The following is a 14,977-nucleotide window of genomic DNA, read 5'->3' as shown; positions in this document are numbered from 1 at the left end:
ATAGCCTTAGGAAAGTCTATTCATCTCCTACCTTTCCTTTTCTTCTTCACACCACCGTTCGCCTACAATCCCGGTATGTAAATGAGCTCTCTTGCAGCACCGGGGGCGGGCCCCAGCGCTCAAACAGCACTGAGGGCGGTCCCAATGCTGCCAGAGAATTCTCTCCAGCGACGCCTCCATCTCCATCTGCAACAAGGTCTTCACTGCATCTTGTTCTGGTGGCGTCTTCTTACTTCTAGGCCTCGGGCAAAGCAGACAGCGCATGCCCACAGGCCACAAGAAAAATGGCCACTTGTACAGTATTGTAAGTGACCATTTTCTCGTGGACGGCGACCATGCACAGTTGGCTTGCCCAAGGCCTAGAAGTAAGAAGATGCCACCGGAAGAAGACACAGTGAAGACCTTGTTGCAGATGAAGATGGAGGCGGCACTGGAGAGAGTTCTCTGGCAGCATTGGGACCGCCCCCAGTGCTGTTTGAGTGCTGGGCCCGCCCCCAGTGCTGCGAGAGAGCTCATTTACATACAGAGAAAAATCGGGATTGTAGGCGAACGGCGGCGCGGAGAAGAAAAGGAAAGGTAGGAGACGAATAGACTTTCTTAAGGCTATTCCGACGTGGTACCAAGAAAAAAATACTGTGTGAACGATAGGATCCCTTTAATGTAAATTCTCAGTTTAGTGTCTCCTGCCGATGTACAGACACAGGACCAAACCGGCACCGGCTACCGAAATTAGCCGGTCTATGGGCCCGCGTCACCCCAGCACTGGCCGTGCGCCCACAAATGTCGAGACCAGACTAGGAGGCGATGGGACCGACGGCGAGAGATCAATGGACTATCGAGGTATAAAATCACATTAGTAAGTGCAATCGTTCCAGACACAACGATGATTTTTCTTCCTGACTCCCATATATACAATTCTATAAGGAACGAAGGATAAAAAACATTAAATCCTTTTCTGTTTCCTTCCTAGTGTTTGGCGTCTTCCAGGTCCAAACCAATAACAGCAGCGCGCCTTTAACAGAACGACGGCATCGCGGCCACAAACTGATGAAGCAACGAGAAGACAATCATCTAGGCCCTGCAAGTGCACAAGAGGCGAAGCCTAAAAAAAGGTCAACGCTAAAGCAAGCCCCGCCTCCAGTGCACCCGCAGACTGATTTACTGATCCATAAGAGGATTGTCCCTGCTTTGCTTCATTGGTTTGTGGCCATAAGGAGGTCTCTGCTCCTATCAAAGCCCCGACATGACATTATTGTTGGTTTGGACCGGAGAGACTTCCCCTTGAAAATAAATTCTACACAAGGTAACCCTGCAAATAATCAAAAATAGCACAAAATGTATATAGACAATACAATATCGGCTGCACGTTAATATGTCTCTGTGCAGAGGGGCAGCCGTCCCCTTAACACCGACTAAACCAAAATGTCGTAAAACTTTTACCTCCATTCACACCTTTGCCTACACGTGATTTGGATATTATTTAACCTATACCCATGCACCTGGGGAAAAAAGAAAGAAACTACTCATTTTGCCATCTTGTACCGCCCTACAGACCCCCCAGCTGTTCATTCGTGCAGGATCTATCCTTGTAGGTCACTCCTAGTATTGTCATTATAGGACATGTACATAGGCCAGGTCTGACTGTGACACGTATACGGTGCATGTATGGATAGTGAACCTGTATGGCATCAGGCCCTCTCAGATCGGATACTGACACAATCCTATAAAACCCTTCTACATTGAAATATTTTGTAGGACCCCGAGGTCTCCCAGTATTGCCAGCACTTCCTATAGCCTCCATGTCCAGGGAAGGTTCTGAAGACATTGAAAGGGAATAGAAGAAATCTGTCGCTCCTTCCTAACCTCCTACGACCATTCAATATGGCTTTATCAAAAAGGGAATATCAGTCTCCCCGAAGGAGAGACCAGCAGCACAAAGCAAGACAGAAACCGCTTCCTACCATCGAGCCGAGCTTGCGTGTACGCGTAGAACTGATAGAGAATCATTGGCAACATTGTAACAGCGATATTACATTCTGTAAACATAAGGATAATACTTGCAGTTCTGGAAAAGGCGAATATTTACAGGTTTTTGGTTAAATAATCTGTTGCGGCTTGCAGTCTATACACTAAGAATATAAGAAATGAGAAGCTATTATAGATACATCCGTCCCAAAACGCACACAGTCTACCCCCCCCCCCCCTTTTAGAACGGATTAAAATTTAGGACTCCATTTTTAGTCAAGTCGACCAGCTATAGAATAAGAGGGTTCATCTCTGCACCGATACAAAAAAAATTGGTGCAGCCGTTCCGTACGGGCAACGAATTGTAACCACGAGCCGGGTCGCAACGCGTCAACCCGAATGTAGGAACGGTAAGGCAACAAGCTAGGTATAAAGCAGCGCTAATGTACACCCCTAACGTCACCTATATACAGGGAGGTGTATAGACAGATAGACATCAGATGTAAACACATACAGATACGCGACCCCCCCGCTACAGTCACACGAGCGCCTTGACACATTGCACGGGGTTAAAATGAAGTGCAACACAGAAAGCGTTCCCTTAACATAAAAAAATAAGTGTGCAAATTTTGTTCTTCTCTACACATAATAAAAATACCACTCTATGAGGTTACCATACAGCGATACAAAAGACACCCCCCCCCCTGTGTTTGTAAAACACGACGGATGTACAGTATACCTTTCCTCTCCAAAACCATCTAAAAAAAGGCACTAAGGGTAGGAATGACAGGTAACAAAAACATGAAATGGAGCAGGAGCGGGATCGCTTCAGTCTGGCCGAAAGATCGGATACTTTGGTACGAATTCTATTAATATGACCTGGAAAAGAAAGGGAGAGAGTGACGGTCAATAAAGATGTCTGCCGAGGGATAGAGGCGGTATAATGAGTGTAATGGCGCAGAGCCTAGGCCAGGGGTGGATCAGCACCAGGACGCTCGCCATAGGGGATGAGCTGAATGATCAGGAGACAGGTCCGCCGTGCCTAAATGTATTATATAGTTTGTGCTTTGTGAAGCAGGATCTGACCGGCTTTAGGATAAGTTAATACGAGATTGGTGGAGATGACACGTCCACCCATCACTGTACGACTACGAAAGCAAACCCCTGTATACCCTGTATACTCCCTATACCCTGTGCAGTGGCGGTTCCTGGTTACAACAGTTGGATGGAAGATAAGCTGCAATAACCCGGTACGGCCACTCCAGAGTACATGGCGCTGTCTGCCTCATGCTCACGCAGCTCCTGATGTCAGCCTGGTGCTGAGGACTAAGCAGAGGTCATCAATAGAGGTGAGTATTATTCTAAACGGTAGTTTCAAATAGCACGCTCCCATAGGAATGAATGGGAGCGGCCGGCGCGCAGGGGGTTAAGCGGCAGAACGCCGGCCCCGGCTGCGTCCATTCATTCCTATGGGAGCGTACTGCCGTTTCGAATAGTACTCGCTCATCTCTAGTCATTACCATCCAATAAAAGCACTTTTTGGACATTTATATTGCATAGCTGGGGTTCCTTGGCTCTCCAGTTATTGCTTTCTCTTTCCTCAGCCTTCCCTGCTCACACTTGACCTCTCGTTCACATGACACGGCACTACTCCTCTATACATCTGCAGCAGAGGGATTACTCCTTCACGTTGTAGCGAGCCAAAGCAGCAGCAAGGAGAATCCCCCTGTGCAAAGCAAATAATCAGGGTGCCAGGGACCCTCCTCCATGCACGTGATGCCCCTACAACTCCTTTCATACATCAGAAGACGATCATTCATGTCCACTTACATATTCCATCATATTATTGGATTCACATTTCCTTCTGCTTAGCTTCCAGTGCAAGCCGAGCTAAGAATGAAAAAGAAAGGCCCCGTATTAGTACCAGACCCTTCATGTGTCTCACATCCTAAGACGTTGTATATCCATCACCTACCTTGTGATATAAGCGGTTATTCTCCCAGTCCAACAGCTTGTGAATAGATCTTCTCGTCTGGTGAGACACAATGACAAACTGAATAGCTAAAAAGCTTTAGGCTGTGGCCACAATGTCTGTATGCACCCCAGCGGAAACAGCCGCCCCAGCGGAAACAGCCGCCCCAGCGGAAACAGCCGCCCCAGCGGAAACAGCCGCCCCAGCGGAAACCGCCGCCCCAGCGGAAACCGCCGCCCCAGCGGAAACCGCCGCCCCAGCGGAAACAGCCGCCCCAGCGGAAACCGCCGCCCCAGCGGAAACAGCCACCCCAGCGGAAACAGCCACCCCAGCGGAAACAGCCACCCCAGCGGAAACAGCCACCCCAGCGGAAACAGCCACCCCAGAGGAAACAGCCACCCCAGAAACACTTGTATGTCACAGCTTTTCAGCTCTTTTGCCTCCTCACACACAAGTCTAAATGGAAAACACTGTATTTTTGCTGGTAATATTAGCATGTTCCAAAAATAACACCGTTTATGCCCCCGACCAGGTGAGGATGACATGGAATAAAGTCGGATTCCCTTTGCTGAGACTCTAATAGGCAAAGTGTTTCTCCACTGGGCTTATGCAATGGTACAAAACGCTGCGATTCTGCAACATGTGGGGTCTTCTCCCTTGGCCTACCAGCGAGGCTTTCTGTGGCCGATCGGGCCCAGACAAATGACACAAGGAGTCCTGAGCAGGACTAGGTGACAAGATCGAGCACCATGCTTATCCTTCAGCGTCTTGCTGCAATCTCTGTCCCCCATTGAAAACAATGCGAGGCAGAATCTGGGCACAATCCATGCTGATTTGGGACCTCGACGCCCCCTAATTCTACTGAATGGAGTGGAACAATTGTGAGGATACGCAGTGTGCACAATGACTTACCCTTTTGTTTAGGCAAATGACAGGCCACAAGCTTAGGCCTAATGTACAACAGCAGCAGATACAGCCACATAGCAGCCACTTCACATTGAGAGGGAGATTCTTCCGCAGGCACGTATTCACACGCCCAATACTGATTTTAAACTCTTCGGGTGCAACCTGCAGTGACAAAGAACCATCCGATTACCATAGAAGTGTGAACGTGACAAGCTATATAGACTACAAAATATACTTATACTCGAGTCTATACGGTATATTGTATAGCGGCTATGCTTGGTGCTGCACATAGCTCAGTCCCATTCATTCATACCAGGTACAGCTGCTGAGGTGTGCACAGCACTTAGGACGGGTTCACACCTGCACCCGTGTCCGCTTTAGCCAACCTGCCCCGAGAAACTGGACAGGGGACGGAAACCCGGCGGTCAGTTTTCAAACCCATTCACTTGAATAGGTTTGCAAAGTGACCGCCTGTGAGCGTCTTCTGCCTTTTAAAACCGGTTTCGCCACAGAGAGGCAGAAGACGCTCACGGGCGGTCACTTTGCAAACTTATTCAAGTGAATGGGTTTGACCGCCGGGTTTCCGTCCCCTGTCCAGTTTCTCGGGGCAGAAGATGGAAACCTGCAGGATTGTCTAAAGTGGAGACCGGGCGCAGGTGTGAACCCGCCCTAAGTCTGTAAAATAACAACAAGGCCTCAGAGCCTGCACAAGAGCTGGGGGCACTGCCGACATTTCGGCTCTATTACACATGCGCAGGAGGAACGATCCTTCTCCTATTCATATCGGCGTTTGTGCAATAGAGCCGGAACGCACGGAAAGGGGGAAACGTAACGTCACCAGAAAATGTGCCTGAGCTGGTCACATGACCGTCCTGGGGATCTAGATAATTATACAAGTAAATTTATTTACTTTTATTTTAGGGTTACATTTTCATTTTATCCCGGACAACCCCTTTAAGTCGTCTTGGTATAACTTCTATAACGTTATTCTCTTTTGCAGGTTCTACAAGTTTTGCACACTTCCATCTTTGGCATATGCCATTTGTAATCTAGTACCAGGACAGGACTTACCAGCGACAACATACAGGCTACTGAGGGCTGATCAAGAAAATGTTCCCATCTGACGCAATCCGCAGGATAGAGGACACTGATGGAGCCGGCCCCTAGACTGCGCAAATGTTCCAAGGCGCACAGTCACTGCAGCTCAGCAGTAATAGCCGTCCGTGCAGGTTTGGCTGCAGCGCCTGTGCCCGGAGCCCTGTACAGTGTACACCAGGGTGCATCTGATCGGACCAGGGGCTGCCTCTTGGCCCCCCCACCATTCAGGCATTTATGACTTATCCTCAGGATAGGCCATAAATAGCTTAAGCCTGGGCAACCCCTTTAAGGCCCGTCAAGCTTATATCCCTTTCCAGTTGCTCAAAGAAACAGATTTGGTCACAGAGGTGTGAGAAATAGCAAATTACAAATTGATCTCAGCCTTAGAGGAGACTTAAGTGATACAGGAGACGTTTTTGTCTGTGTAATACACCGTTTCGATGCGTTTTACTGCCCATTGCCCTGTTTTTAGGCTGCACGGCTTGTGTAGGGTAATAGGCATGCGTTCCTGTCCTGTTTTTTTGTTTTTTTGTCTTGAGCAAATTTACCCTCAGACAGCAAAGTGACTGCAAATAACACAGTGGGGTCTGTTACAAGGGCAGTGGGGGGGCGTTTGCTTGCCGGGTCTTGTTTTTTTTCCATCCATTACAAGTAGAAGATAGATAAGGGGCTTCACTACTTGTCTACAAGGAAAACAGAAGGAGGTATTATTTCCTTCAGGCATTTTTTTTAAACCTTGTTGAAAGGGGGCCATAATATTTTATGACAGGAAACAACCAGGGCAGCAAACAGAAAAACTAAGCAGAACGCAGCAGGCTCAGTCTGGCCTCCGAAAAGCCCAGAGTGGCTACTAGAGCCCCCATCAATCACCTGCATCTGCCCTGACAACACCAGGGGAACCTTTTATGGCTCCTGAACTGTAAGCTTATCTCTCAGGACAATGTCTTATTGTTGAAGGTCTTACAACAGGAAACAGCCGTGTCTTCCCCTCAGGCCCAGGCACTCGGTTTGTTACCACCTCAAGAATGCCGAGGCCCCCAAACAATTTAGGAAAGAGTTCTGCGGATTTTTCCTTTCTATTGAGAATGTATTCCCCGATATACGGACCCGCTGTATCGACAAACTAACACTGACCACCAGAACTAACTTACAATGGGGTCGCACAGTTGTACATATTGGAATACGGAAGCCTATGAGACTCAATTGCATATCTGAAAAATGCGTGCTGGAATAAAAGGCATTTTACTAAGTTTCCTAAAAGCATTAAAGGGATCCTGTCACTCAGACATGATTTTTTTTCTAAGTACCACGTCGGAATAGCCTTAAGAAAGGCTATTCGTCTCCTACCTTTCGTCGTCTTCTCTGCGCCGCCATTCGCCTACAATCCCGGTTCTTGTCTGTATGCTAATGAGTTCTCTCGCAGCATTGGGGGCGGGCTCCAGCGCTCAGACAGCTTTGGGAGCATCCCCAATGCTGCGAGAGCTCTCTCCAGCGCCGCCTCCTCTTCTTCAGCAGCGTCATCTTCCTCCTATTCTTCCGGCGGTGGCTTGTAACTTCTAAGGCCTTGGACGGAGAAGTCTGCCACTTGCACAGTATTGGAAGCGGCCATTTTCTTGTGGCCTGTGGGCATGCGCGGACTGCTCCGCCCAAGGCCCGAGAAGTTACAACCCACCGCTGGAAGAATAGGAGGAAGATGATGCTGCTGAAGAAGAGGCGGCGCTGGAGAGAGCTCTCTCGCAGCATTTGGGACGCCTCCAGTGCTGTCTGAGCGCTGGGGCCCGCCCCCAATGCTGTGAGAGAGCTCATTAGCATACCGACAAGAACCAGGATTGTAGGCGAATGGTGGCGCGGAGAAGACGACGAAAGGTAGGAGATGAATAGCCTTTCATAAGGCTATTCCAACGTGGTACTTAGAAAAAATCATGTCTGAATGATAGGATCCCTTTAAGGGGCATATTTAGAACAACTAAGGTCATGGCAAAAACCGTATCTAAAACACTTGATAAATGTGGCGCAAAGCACGCGAGATTATGCCAGAATTTGGACACACTGGGGAAAACCTATGTCCGATCTACAAGATTTAATAAACCCAGGGAACAAGAGACTTCTGAAGATGCTGCAGAGTTTGGACATTCACATAACATGGCGAGTGAAGTGCACAAGGGCGGAGCCTGCGCCACATGTGCACCCCAATATCATCCTACACCAGCTCTTTGGTATACTGGGAATGATGAATTTTACCCATTTTGCTTAGTAAATCTCACCCTATTTGTAAAACCGCCCTCGCACGATAGCAAATAAATGTCAGGGCGGGTTCACACCTGCGCCCGGTCTCGCTTTGTGGGTTTCCATCTTCTGCCGACAGGAGACAGAAACCTGGCAGTCAGTGTCTGACCGTGAGCGTCTTCTGGTTTCTGCGGCGAAACCGTTTTGTTTTTTTTAACGAGACACAAAGTCCGGACACTTTACAAACCCAGTCAAATGAACGGGTTTGAGAAGTGACCGCCGGGTTTCCGTCTCCTTTCTCCGTCTAGTTTCTCGGCCTGCAAAGCGGAAACCGGGCGCAGGTGTGAAGCTGCGGAGTTGCTAAACACCGTACTAGTGGGATATAACGTGGGGCATCTATATATCGATATACTATTGGGCATCTAGACAACTGTAACGTGTACACAATGACATCGCCACTCGTACAAATCTTCTTACCTTTCCAGTTAAGACAGAGGGGAATTCTGCATCAAACTTGTTGCTTAACCCAAATCTACAGGAAGAAGAAAGACAAGTTTTGAGCAGTTAAATCCCATCCAGGATATTCATCCACATCAGACACATTGACATGAATAACATTTTATAGAGGAATTCACTACCATGTGCACCTTAGTATAACATGACGTGCGTTTCTGCTGCATCTACATTACCCACTGACATCTCCAAGAACCAAGCTCTCCGAAGATCCGGACCTCTTAGGTGGCTCCCTACCCCCAGGCTTTGGCATTGCTGGTGTTCACCCTCCAGGGGATCCCTTTCTCAAGGTTCCCCCTGTCCAGGCGCTAAGATATGGAAGCCCTGGTATCTGGAGATTCTTATATTCTCTTGTCTAAGACCTTTATCCATGTGGTGCCAGGCTGACAATAACCCAGGAGAGCGGCGCTGTGCCCAGAGAACGCCAGAATGCCGCCAGAGACTAATACAAGGCTCCTTATAGACAGGTTCAGGCTCGGAATGATTGTTCTCACTAAAGACTGAAGGTTTAAAGGGATCTTATCATTGGATTCCCTTTTTTTTCTCCCTAACACGTAGGCATAGCCTTAAGAAAGTGTATTCTTTTCCTACCTTTAGATGTCTTTTCCGCGCCACCGTTCGGTAGAAATCCCAGTTTTCTTCGGTATGCAAATGAGTTCTCTCGCAGCACTGGGGGTGGTACTAAGTGTTCTAACAGCACAGGGGGCATCCACAATGCTGCAAGAGAACTCTCCAGCGCCGCCTCCATCTTCTTCAGGAACGGCCTCTTCACACGTCCTGGGTTTCAATCTTCTAGGCCTCGGGCAGAGCCGACCGCACATGCCCGGGCCACAAGAAAATGGCCACAGTAAGCTGGTGTAAGCGGCCATTTTCTTGTAGCCCGGGCATGTGCAGTCAACTCTACCCGAGGCCTAGAAGATTGAAACCCAGGGTGGAAGACGACGTTCCTGAAGAAGATGGAAGCGGTGTGGGAGAGTTCTCTTGCAGCATTGGGGACACTTCCACTGCTGCGAGAGAACTCATTTGCTTTCAGACGAAAACCGGGATTTCTACCAAACGGCGGCGCGGAGAAGACATCTAAAAATAGGAGATGAATAGACTTCCTTAAAGCTATTCCTATGTGTTAGGGATAAAAAGGGAATCCAATGATAGGATCCCTTTAAGACTATTCAATTTCATTCACACACTGAAAAAAACAAACAAATTGCAGCAAAAACCGACCTGCCCCGAGAATCTACGACCATTCCAAGTACGTGAGAAAATGGGCTACAGACACTATAGGGAATGTGGATGATATCTGGTGGTTTTCGGCTACATGAAACGTACAGGCTATATGTCCCAGAGTGGGCACAATTCACCATCTTACTCCCCGGTCCTTTGCTGTGACCTGATATAATCGGCCGCCAGATGTCTGTGTAACTTCAATCAGGTTATTTCCTACAGAAACCACCGGATAGCTGAGGGGGTCGAAGTTCTGGCTGCAGGGTTTCCTGCCCAGGGATTCTCCACTAGTCATTTTGTGAAAGGTCGAGGAACAGAAGAACGCCGAACCTCTGACGCCACATTACAATTTACATAAAGATATGCTCGCCGCAAATAGTCCAATGACTTGAAGGGAGGAACTTTCATTGACATCCCCAGTTAGCACCTGCCTGATAGTCCATTCCCTCCATGGGAAATAAGCTGCGGCCGTAAAGCAAATGATTCCCTCGTCCTATTGTGAACATAAAGCATGTGTGAATGAGGGTGGGGGATGGGAGGAATAGCTGTCCAACATCTGGTGAAGGTGTACGATCACCTTAAAGGGGTCCTCCGGGCATTGTTTATACACTTAGTTCCTTCATGGTTCTTTTTGGGGTGAACCTCATGTTCCCGTGTACTATGGGACTGGCTTTACTATTATATTGACCAGTGTCAGTAAGAGCGGGAGAGGAAGGAGGACGTGGAGCGATTCAGGTGCAGGACAAGGACCCCAAACTAAAGACTGAGCCCAAAGAGAACCACAGAGAAGGTAAGGGTTAAAGGGATTCTACCATTGAAACCTCTTTTTTTTTTGTGGATAAGACATCAGAGTAGCCTTTAGAAAGTCTATTCGTCTCTTACCTTTAGACATGGTCTCCGCCGCGCCGTTCCTTAGAAATACCGTTTTTTACCGGTATGCAAATGAGTTCTCTCGCGGCAATGGGCGAGCCCCAACACTGAAAATGCGATGGGGGCGTCCCCACTGCAGCTCGAAAATACACTCCAGTGACACCTCTATCTTCAGCTGGATCCTCCCCTTCGTCGTCTTCCTTCTGCGTCACCTCTGACACCTGCGCAGTTGGCTCTGCCAGTGAGACACCAGCATAACAAGTGCACATGCTGACCGGCGGCCATTTTTGGGAGGCCGCTCTTGCTCTTGTAGTTCAATACAGGAGCGGCCTCCCACTTAGCTCTGCTGGTGTCTCACTGGCAGAGCCAACTGCGCAGGTGTTGGAGGTGACGCAAAAAAGACGACGACGGGGAGGATCCAGCCGAAGATACGGGTCGCTGCGAGAGAACTCATTTGCATAACAGTAAAAAACGGTATTTCTAAGGAACGGCACGGCGGGGACCATGCCTAAAGGTAAGAGACAAATAGCCTTTCTAAAGGCTATTCCGACGTGTGATCGCCAAAAAAATTCATTTCAATGGTAGTGAATGCGGTGTGAATGCATCGCGGTTCTTCCTGCAGCGCTTTGAACTGAAAGTTCACAGTGTTTTCCTCCACGGACTTTCTGTTACCATTATATCTATGGGAAAACCGCCGGCATTTCCGTAGATATAATGGACATGCTGCGATTTCCAAAACTGCAATGGTTTTGGAAATTGCAGCATGTCCGCGCTGCAATTTTTTCTGCAAAGTGGTCGTGGGATTCGCATGAATTCTATGCACTTTGCAAGTACTGTATAACGCCGTGGCGGCGTTTTCAGCCCGTGGGGTCCTGGCCTAAAGCAGGATCAAGTCAAGGAGGAGTCGGAATGAAGCGCAGCACTGGGCCATTTCCATCACATCCATAAAATGAAGGGATCATCAAATAATATCGCTCTATGTTGGAGAGGAACCCGGATCTAGAGATTGGTGGGGGTCCCAAATTTAGCTTTTATCTCCTACCCCGTGGATGGGCAATACATATTTGTGGCTAGACTAAAAGCCAGTGATCCCATCGCCTAATCCTCATGATCAAGTGGGAAAAAAATAAATACGGTAATAATAATAATAGTGGCAAAACAAGCCAAGATGGAGAATGTGTCGGGGGGCCATATTAATACAAGTGCTCTATTTTAGGGTATGGTCACATGGTGGGGAGCACAATGTACTTTTTTTTTTTTCCTATCAGTATGTCTTTGTAGAATGGGAGGAAATCCATGCAAACACGGGGAGAACATACAAACTCCTTGCCGATTTGAACCCAGGACTCCAGCGCTGCAAGGCTGCAATGCTAACCACCGAGCCACCGTGTTGCCCCCCCCCCCCCCACACATGGTGGATTTGACACCAGTTACAGTGTGGATCCCTACTCTTGTGGGCAGGGTCCTCTATCCTACAGGGGATACATGTGCACTAAAAATAAACGCAACAAAAAAAGAACCTGACGACGCGCCGACCCCAATGCATGTGAACAGGTTTCTTGAAACCCGTTGAAAAATGAGCCCTGCAGAAAATAAATCTACAAGAATAAGTAACAGGCCGACGGATTAGGCTCAATGATCAGGTGTAAGGGGAGCTCATTTACTCAGCACTGATAAGCAGAACGTGACGCCCTCGCCAATAGCAGGGAAAAGCGAATATCTCAGCAATGGAGAGACCGAAAATACAATAAGGGATTGTTCACGGAGATAGACATGATCTTACAGCAGAAATGTATGGGCCGGCCCCAACTATACGGGTCAGGATATAAATAGCCATTGGAATAAGGTTTGTAAGGAACAGAATTCTACCTAATATCCTCACAGCTGTCCCTACGTCACATGCACCCCCTGATAAACGTATACGGTCCCTATGTAAGGTAACACCTACAACACTATAGCGAAAAACCTCACCATATCACCTCCGGACAAGGACAGACAGTGTATACATCCATGATTTATAAAAAGAAAATGCACAGAACCATCTACAGAAAGAGCAGAAGAAGTATACAGGAGTGTGTCTTATATACAGGTCACATGGGGTACAGGTAAGGGGAGGGGGGGTCCTGTATACAGGTCAGGGCTCAGTTATGGGGGGGGGTGTCCTGTATACAGGTCAGGGCTCAGTTATGGGGGGGTGTCTTGTATACAGGTCAGGGCTCAGTCATGGGGTGTCTTGTATACAGGTCAGGGCTCAGTTATGGGGGGGTGTCCTGTATACAGGTCAGGGCTCAGTTATGGGGGGGTGTCCTGTATACAGGTCAGGGCTCAGTTATGGGGGGTGTCCTGTATACAGGTCAGGGCTCAGTCATGGGGGGTGTCCTGTATACAGGTCAGGGCTCAGTTATGGGGGGGGGGGGGGTCCTGTATACAGGTCAGGGCTCAGTTATGGGGGTGTCTTGTATACAGGTCAGGTGCTCAGTCATGGGGGGGTGTCCTGTATACAGGTCAGGGCTCAGTCATGGGGGTGTCTTGTATACAGGTCAGGGTACAGATATGGGGGGGGTCCTGTATACAGGTCAGGGCTCAGTTATGGGGGGGTGTCCTGTATACAGGTCAGGGTTCAGTCATGGGGGGGTGTCCTGTATACAGGTTAGGGTTCAGTCATGGGGGGGTGTCCTGTATACAGGTCAGGGCTCAGTCATGGGGGGGTGTCCTGTATACAGGTCAGGGCTCAGTCATGGGGGTGTCTTGTATACAGGTCAGGGTACAGATATGGGGGGGTCCTGTATACAGGTCAGGGCTCAGTTATGGGGGGGGGTGTCCTGTATACAGGTCAGGGCTCAGTTATGGGGGGGGGTCCTGTATACAGGTCAGGGCTCAGTTATGGGGGGGGGGTCCTGTATACAGGTCAGGGCTCAGTTATGGGGGGGGGGTCCTGTATACAGGTCAGGGCTCAGTTATGGGGGGGGGTCCTGTATACAGGTCAGGGCTCAGTTATGGGGGGGGGGTCCTGTATACAGGTCGGGGCTCAGTTATGGGGGGGTCCTGTATACAGGTCAGGGCTCAGTTATGGGGGGGTGTCCTGTATACAGGTCAGGGCTCAGTTATGGGGGTGTCCTGTATACAGGTCAGGGCTCAGTTATGGGGGTGTCTTGTATACAGGTCAGGGTACAGATATGGGGGGGTGTCCTGTATACAGGTCAGGGCTCAGTTATGGGGGGTGTCTTGTATACAGGTCAGGGCTCAGTTACGGGGGGGTGTCCTGTATACAGGTCAGGGCTCAGTTATGGGGGGGTGTCCTGTATACAGGTCAGGGCTCAGTTATGGGGGGGGGTCCTGTATACAGGTCAGGGCTCAGTTATGGGGGGGGGGGGTGTCCTGTATACAGGTCAGGGCTCAGTTATGGGGGGGGGGTGTCCTGTATACAGGTCAGGGCTCAGTTATGGGGGGGGTGTCCTGTATACAGGTCAGGGCTCAGTTATGGGGGGGGGGGTCCTGTATACAGGTCAGGGCTCAGTTATGGGGGGGGTCCTGTATACAGGTCAGGGCTCAGTTATGGGGGGGGGTCCTGTATACAGGTCAGGGCTCAGTTATGGGGGGGGGTCCTGTATACAGGTCAGGGCTCAGTTATGGGGGGTGTCTTGTATACAGGTCAGGGTACAGATATGGGGGGTGTCCTTGTATACAGGTCAGGGCTCAGTTATGGGGGGGGGGTGTCCTGTATACAGGTCAGGGCTCAGTTATGGGGGGGTGTCCTGTATACAGGTCAGGGCTCAGTTATGGGGGTGGGGGTCCTGTATACAGGTCAGGGCTCAGTTATGGGGGGGGGTCCTGTATACAGGTCAGGGCTCAGGTTATGGGGGGGGGTCCTGTATACAGGTCAGGGCTCAGTTATGGGGGGGGGGGTCCTGTATACAGGTCAGGGCTCAGGTTATGGGGGGGGTCCTGTATACAGGTCAGGGCTCAGTTATGGGGGGGGGGGTCCTGTATACAGGTCAGGGCTCAGTTATGGGGGGGGGGGGTCCTGTATACAGGTCAGGCTCAGTTATGGGGGGGGGTCCTGTATACAGGTCAGGGCTCAGTTATGGGGGGGGGGTCTGTATACAGGTCAGGGCTCAGTTATGGGGGGTCCTGTATACAGGTCGGCGGCTTCAGTTATGGGGGGGGGGTCCCTGTATACCAGGTCAGGGCTCAGTTATGGGGGGA

General features: G+C 49.6%; 1 protein-coding gene across 1 annotated transcript in view; it reads right to left on the bottom strand.

The window, feature by feature from the left end:
• Window positions 1–539: 539 nt before the first annotated feature.
• Window positions 540–14,977, bottom strand: part of CHIC1 (cysteine rich hydrophobic domain 1) — a 21,175-nt gene continuing 6,737 nt past the window's right edge. Inside the window, exons 2-6 of the mRNA XM_075260366.1 lie at window positions 8,645–8,699; window positions 4,850–5,005; window positions 3,941–3,997; window positions 3,796–3,855; window positions 540–2,844 (exon numbers count right to left, since the gene is read on the bottom strand). Coding sequence (XP_075116467.1) covers window positions 2,794–2,844; window positions 3,796–3,855; window positions 3,941–3,997; window positions 4,850–5,005; window positions 8,645–8,699 — 379 coding nt within the window. The 3' untranslated portion in view covers window positions 540–2,793. The remainder of the gene's footprint in view (window positions 2,845–3,795; window positions 3,856–3,940; window positions 3,998–4,849; window positions 5,006–8,644; window positions 8,700–14,977) is intronic.

The sequence above is a fragment of the Leptodactylus fuscus genome, chromosome 11, assembly GCF_031893055.1.
Source record: "Leptodactylus fuscus isolate aLepFus1 chromosome 11, aLepFus1.hap2, whole genome shotgun sequence".
NCBI classification, from domain to species: Eukaryota; Metazoa; Chordata; class Amphibia; order Anura; family Leptodactylidae; genus Leptodactylus; species Leptodactylus fuscus.
The sequence above is the reverse complement of the archived record's forward strand: the minus strand, read 5'-3'. Positions and strand labels throughout refer to the sequence as shown.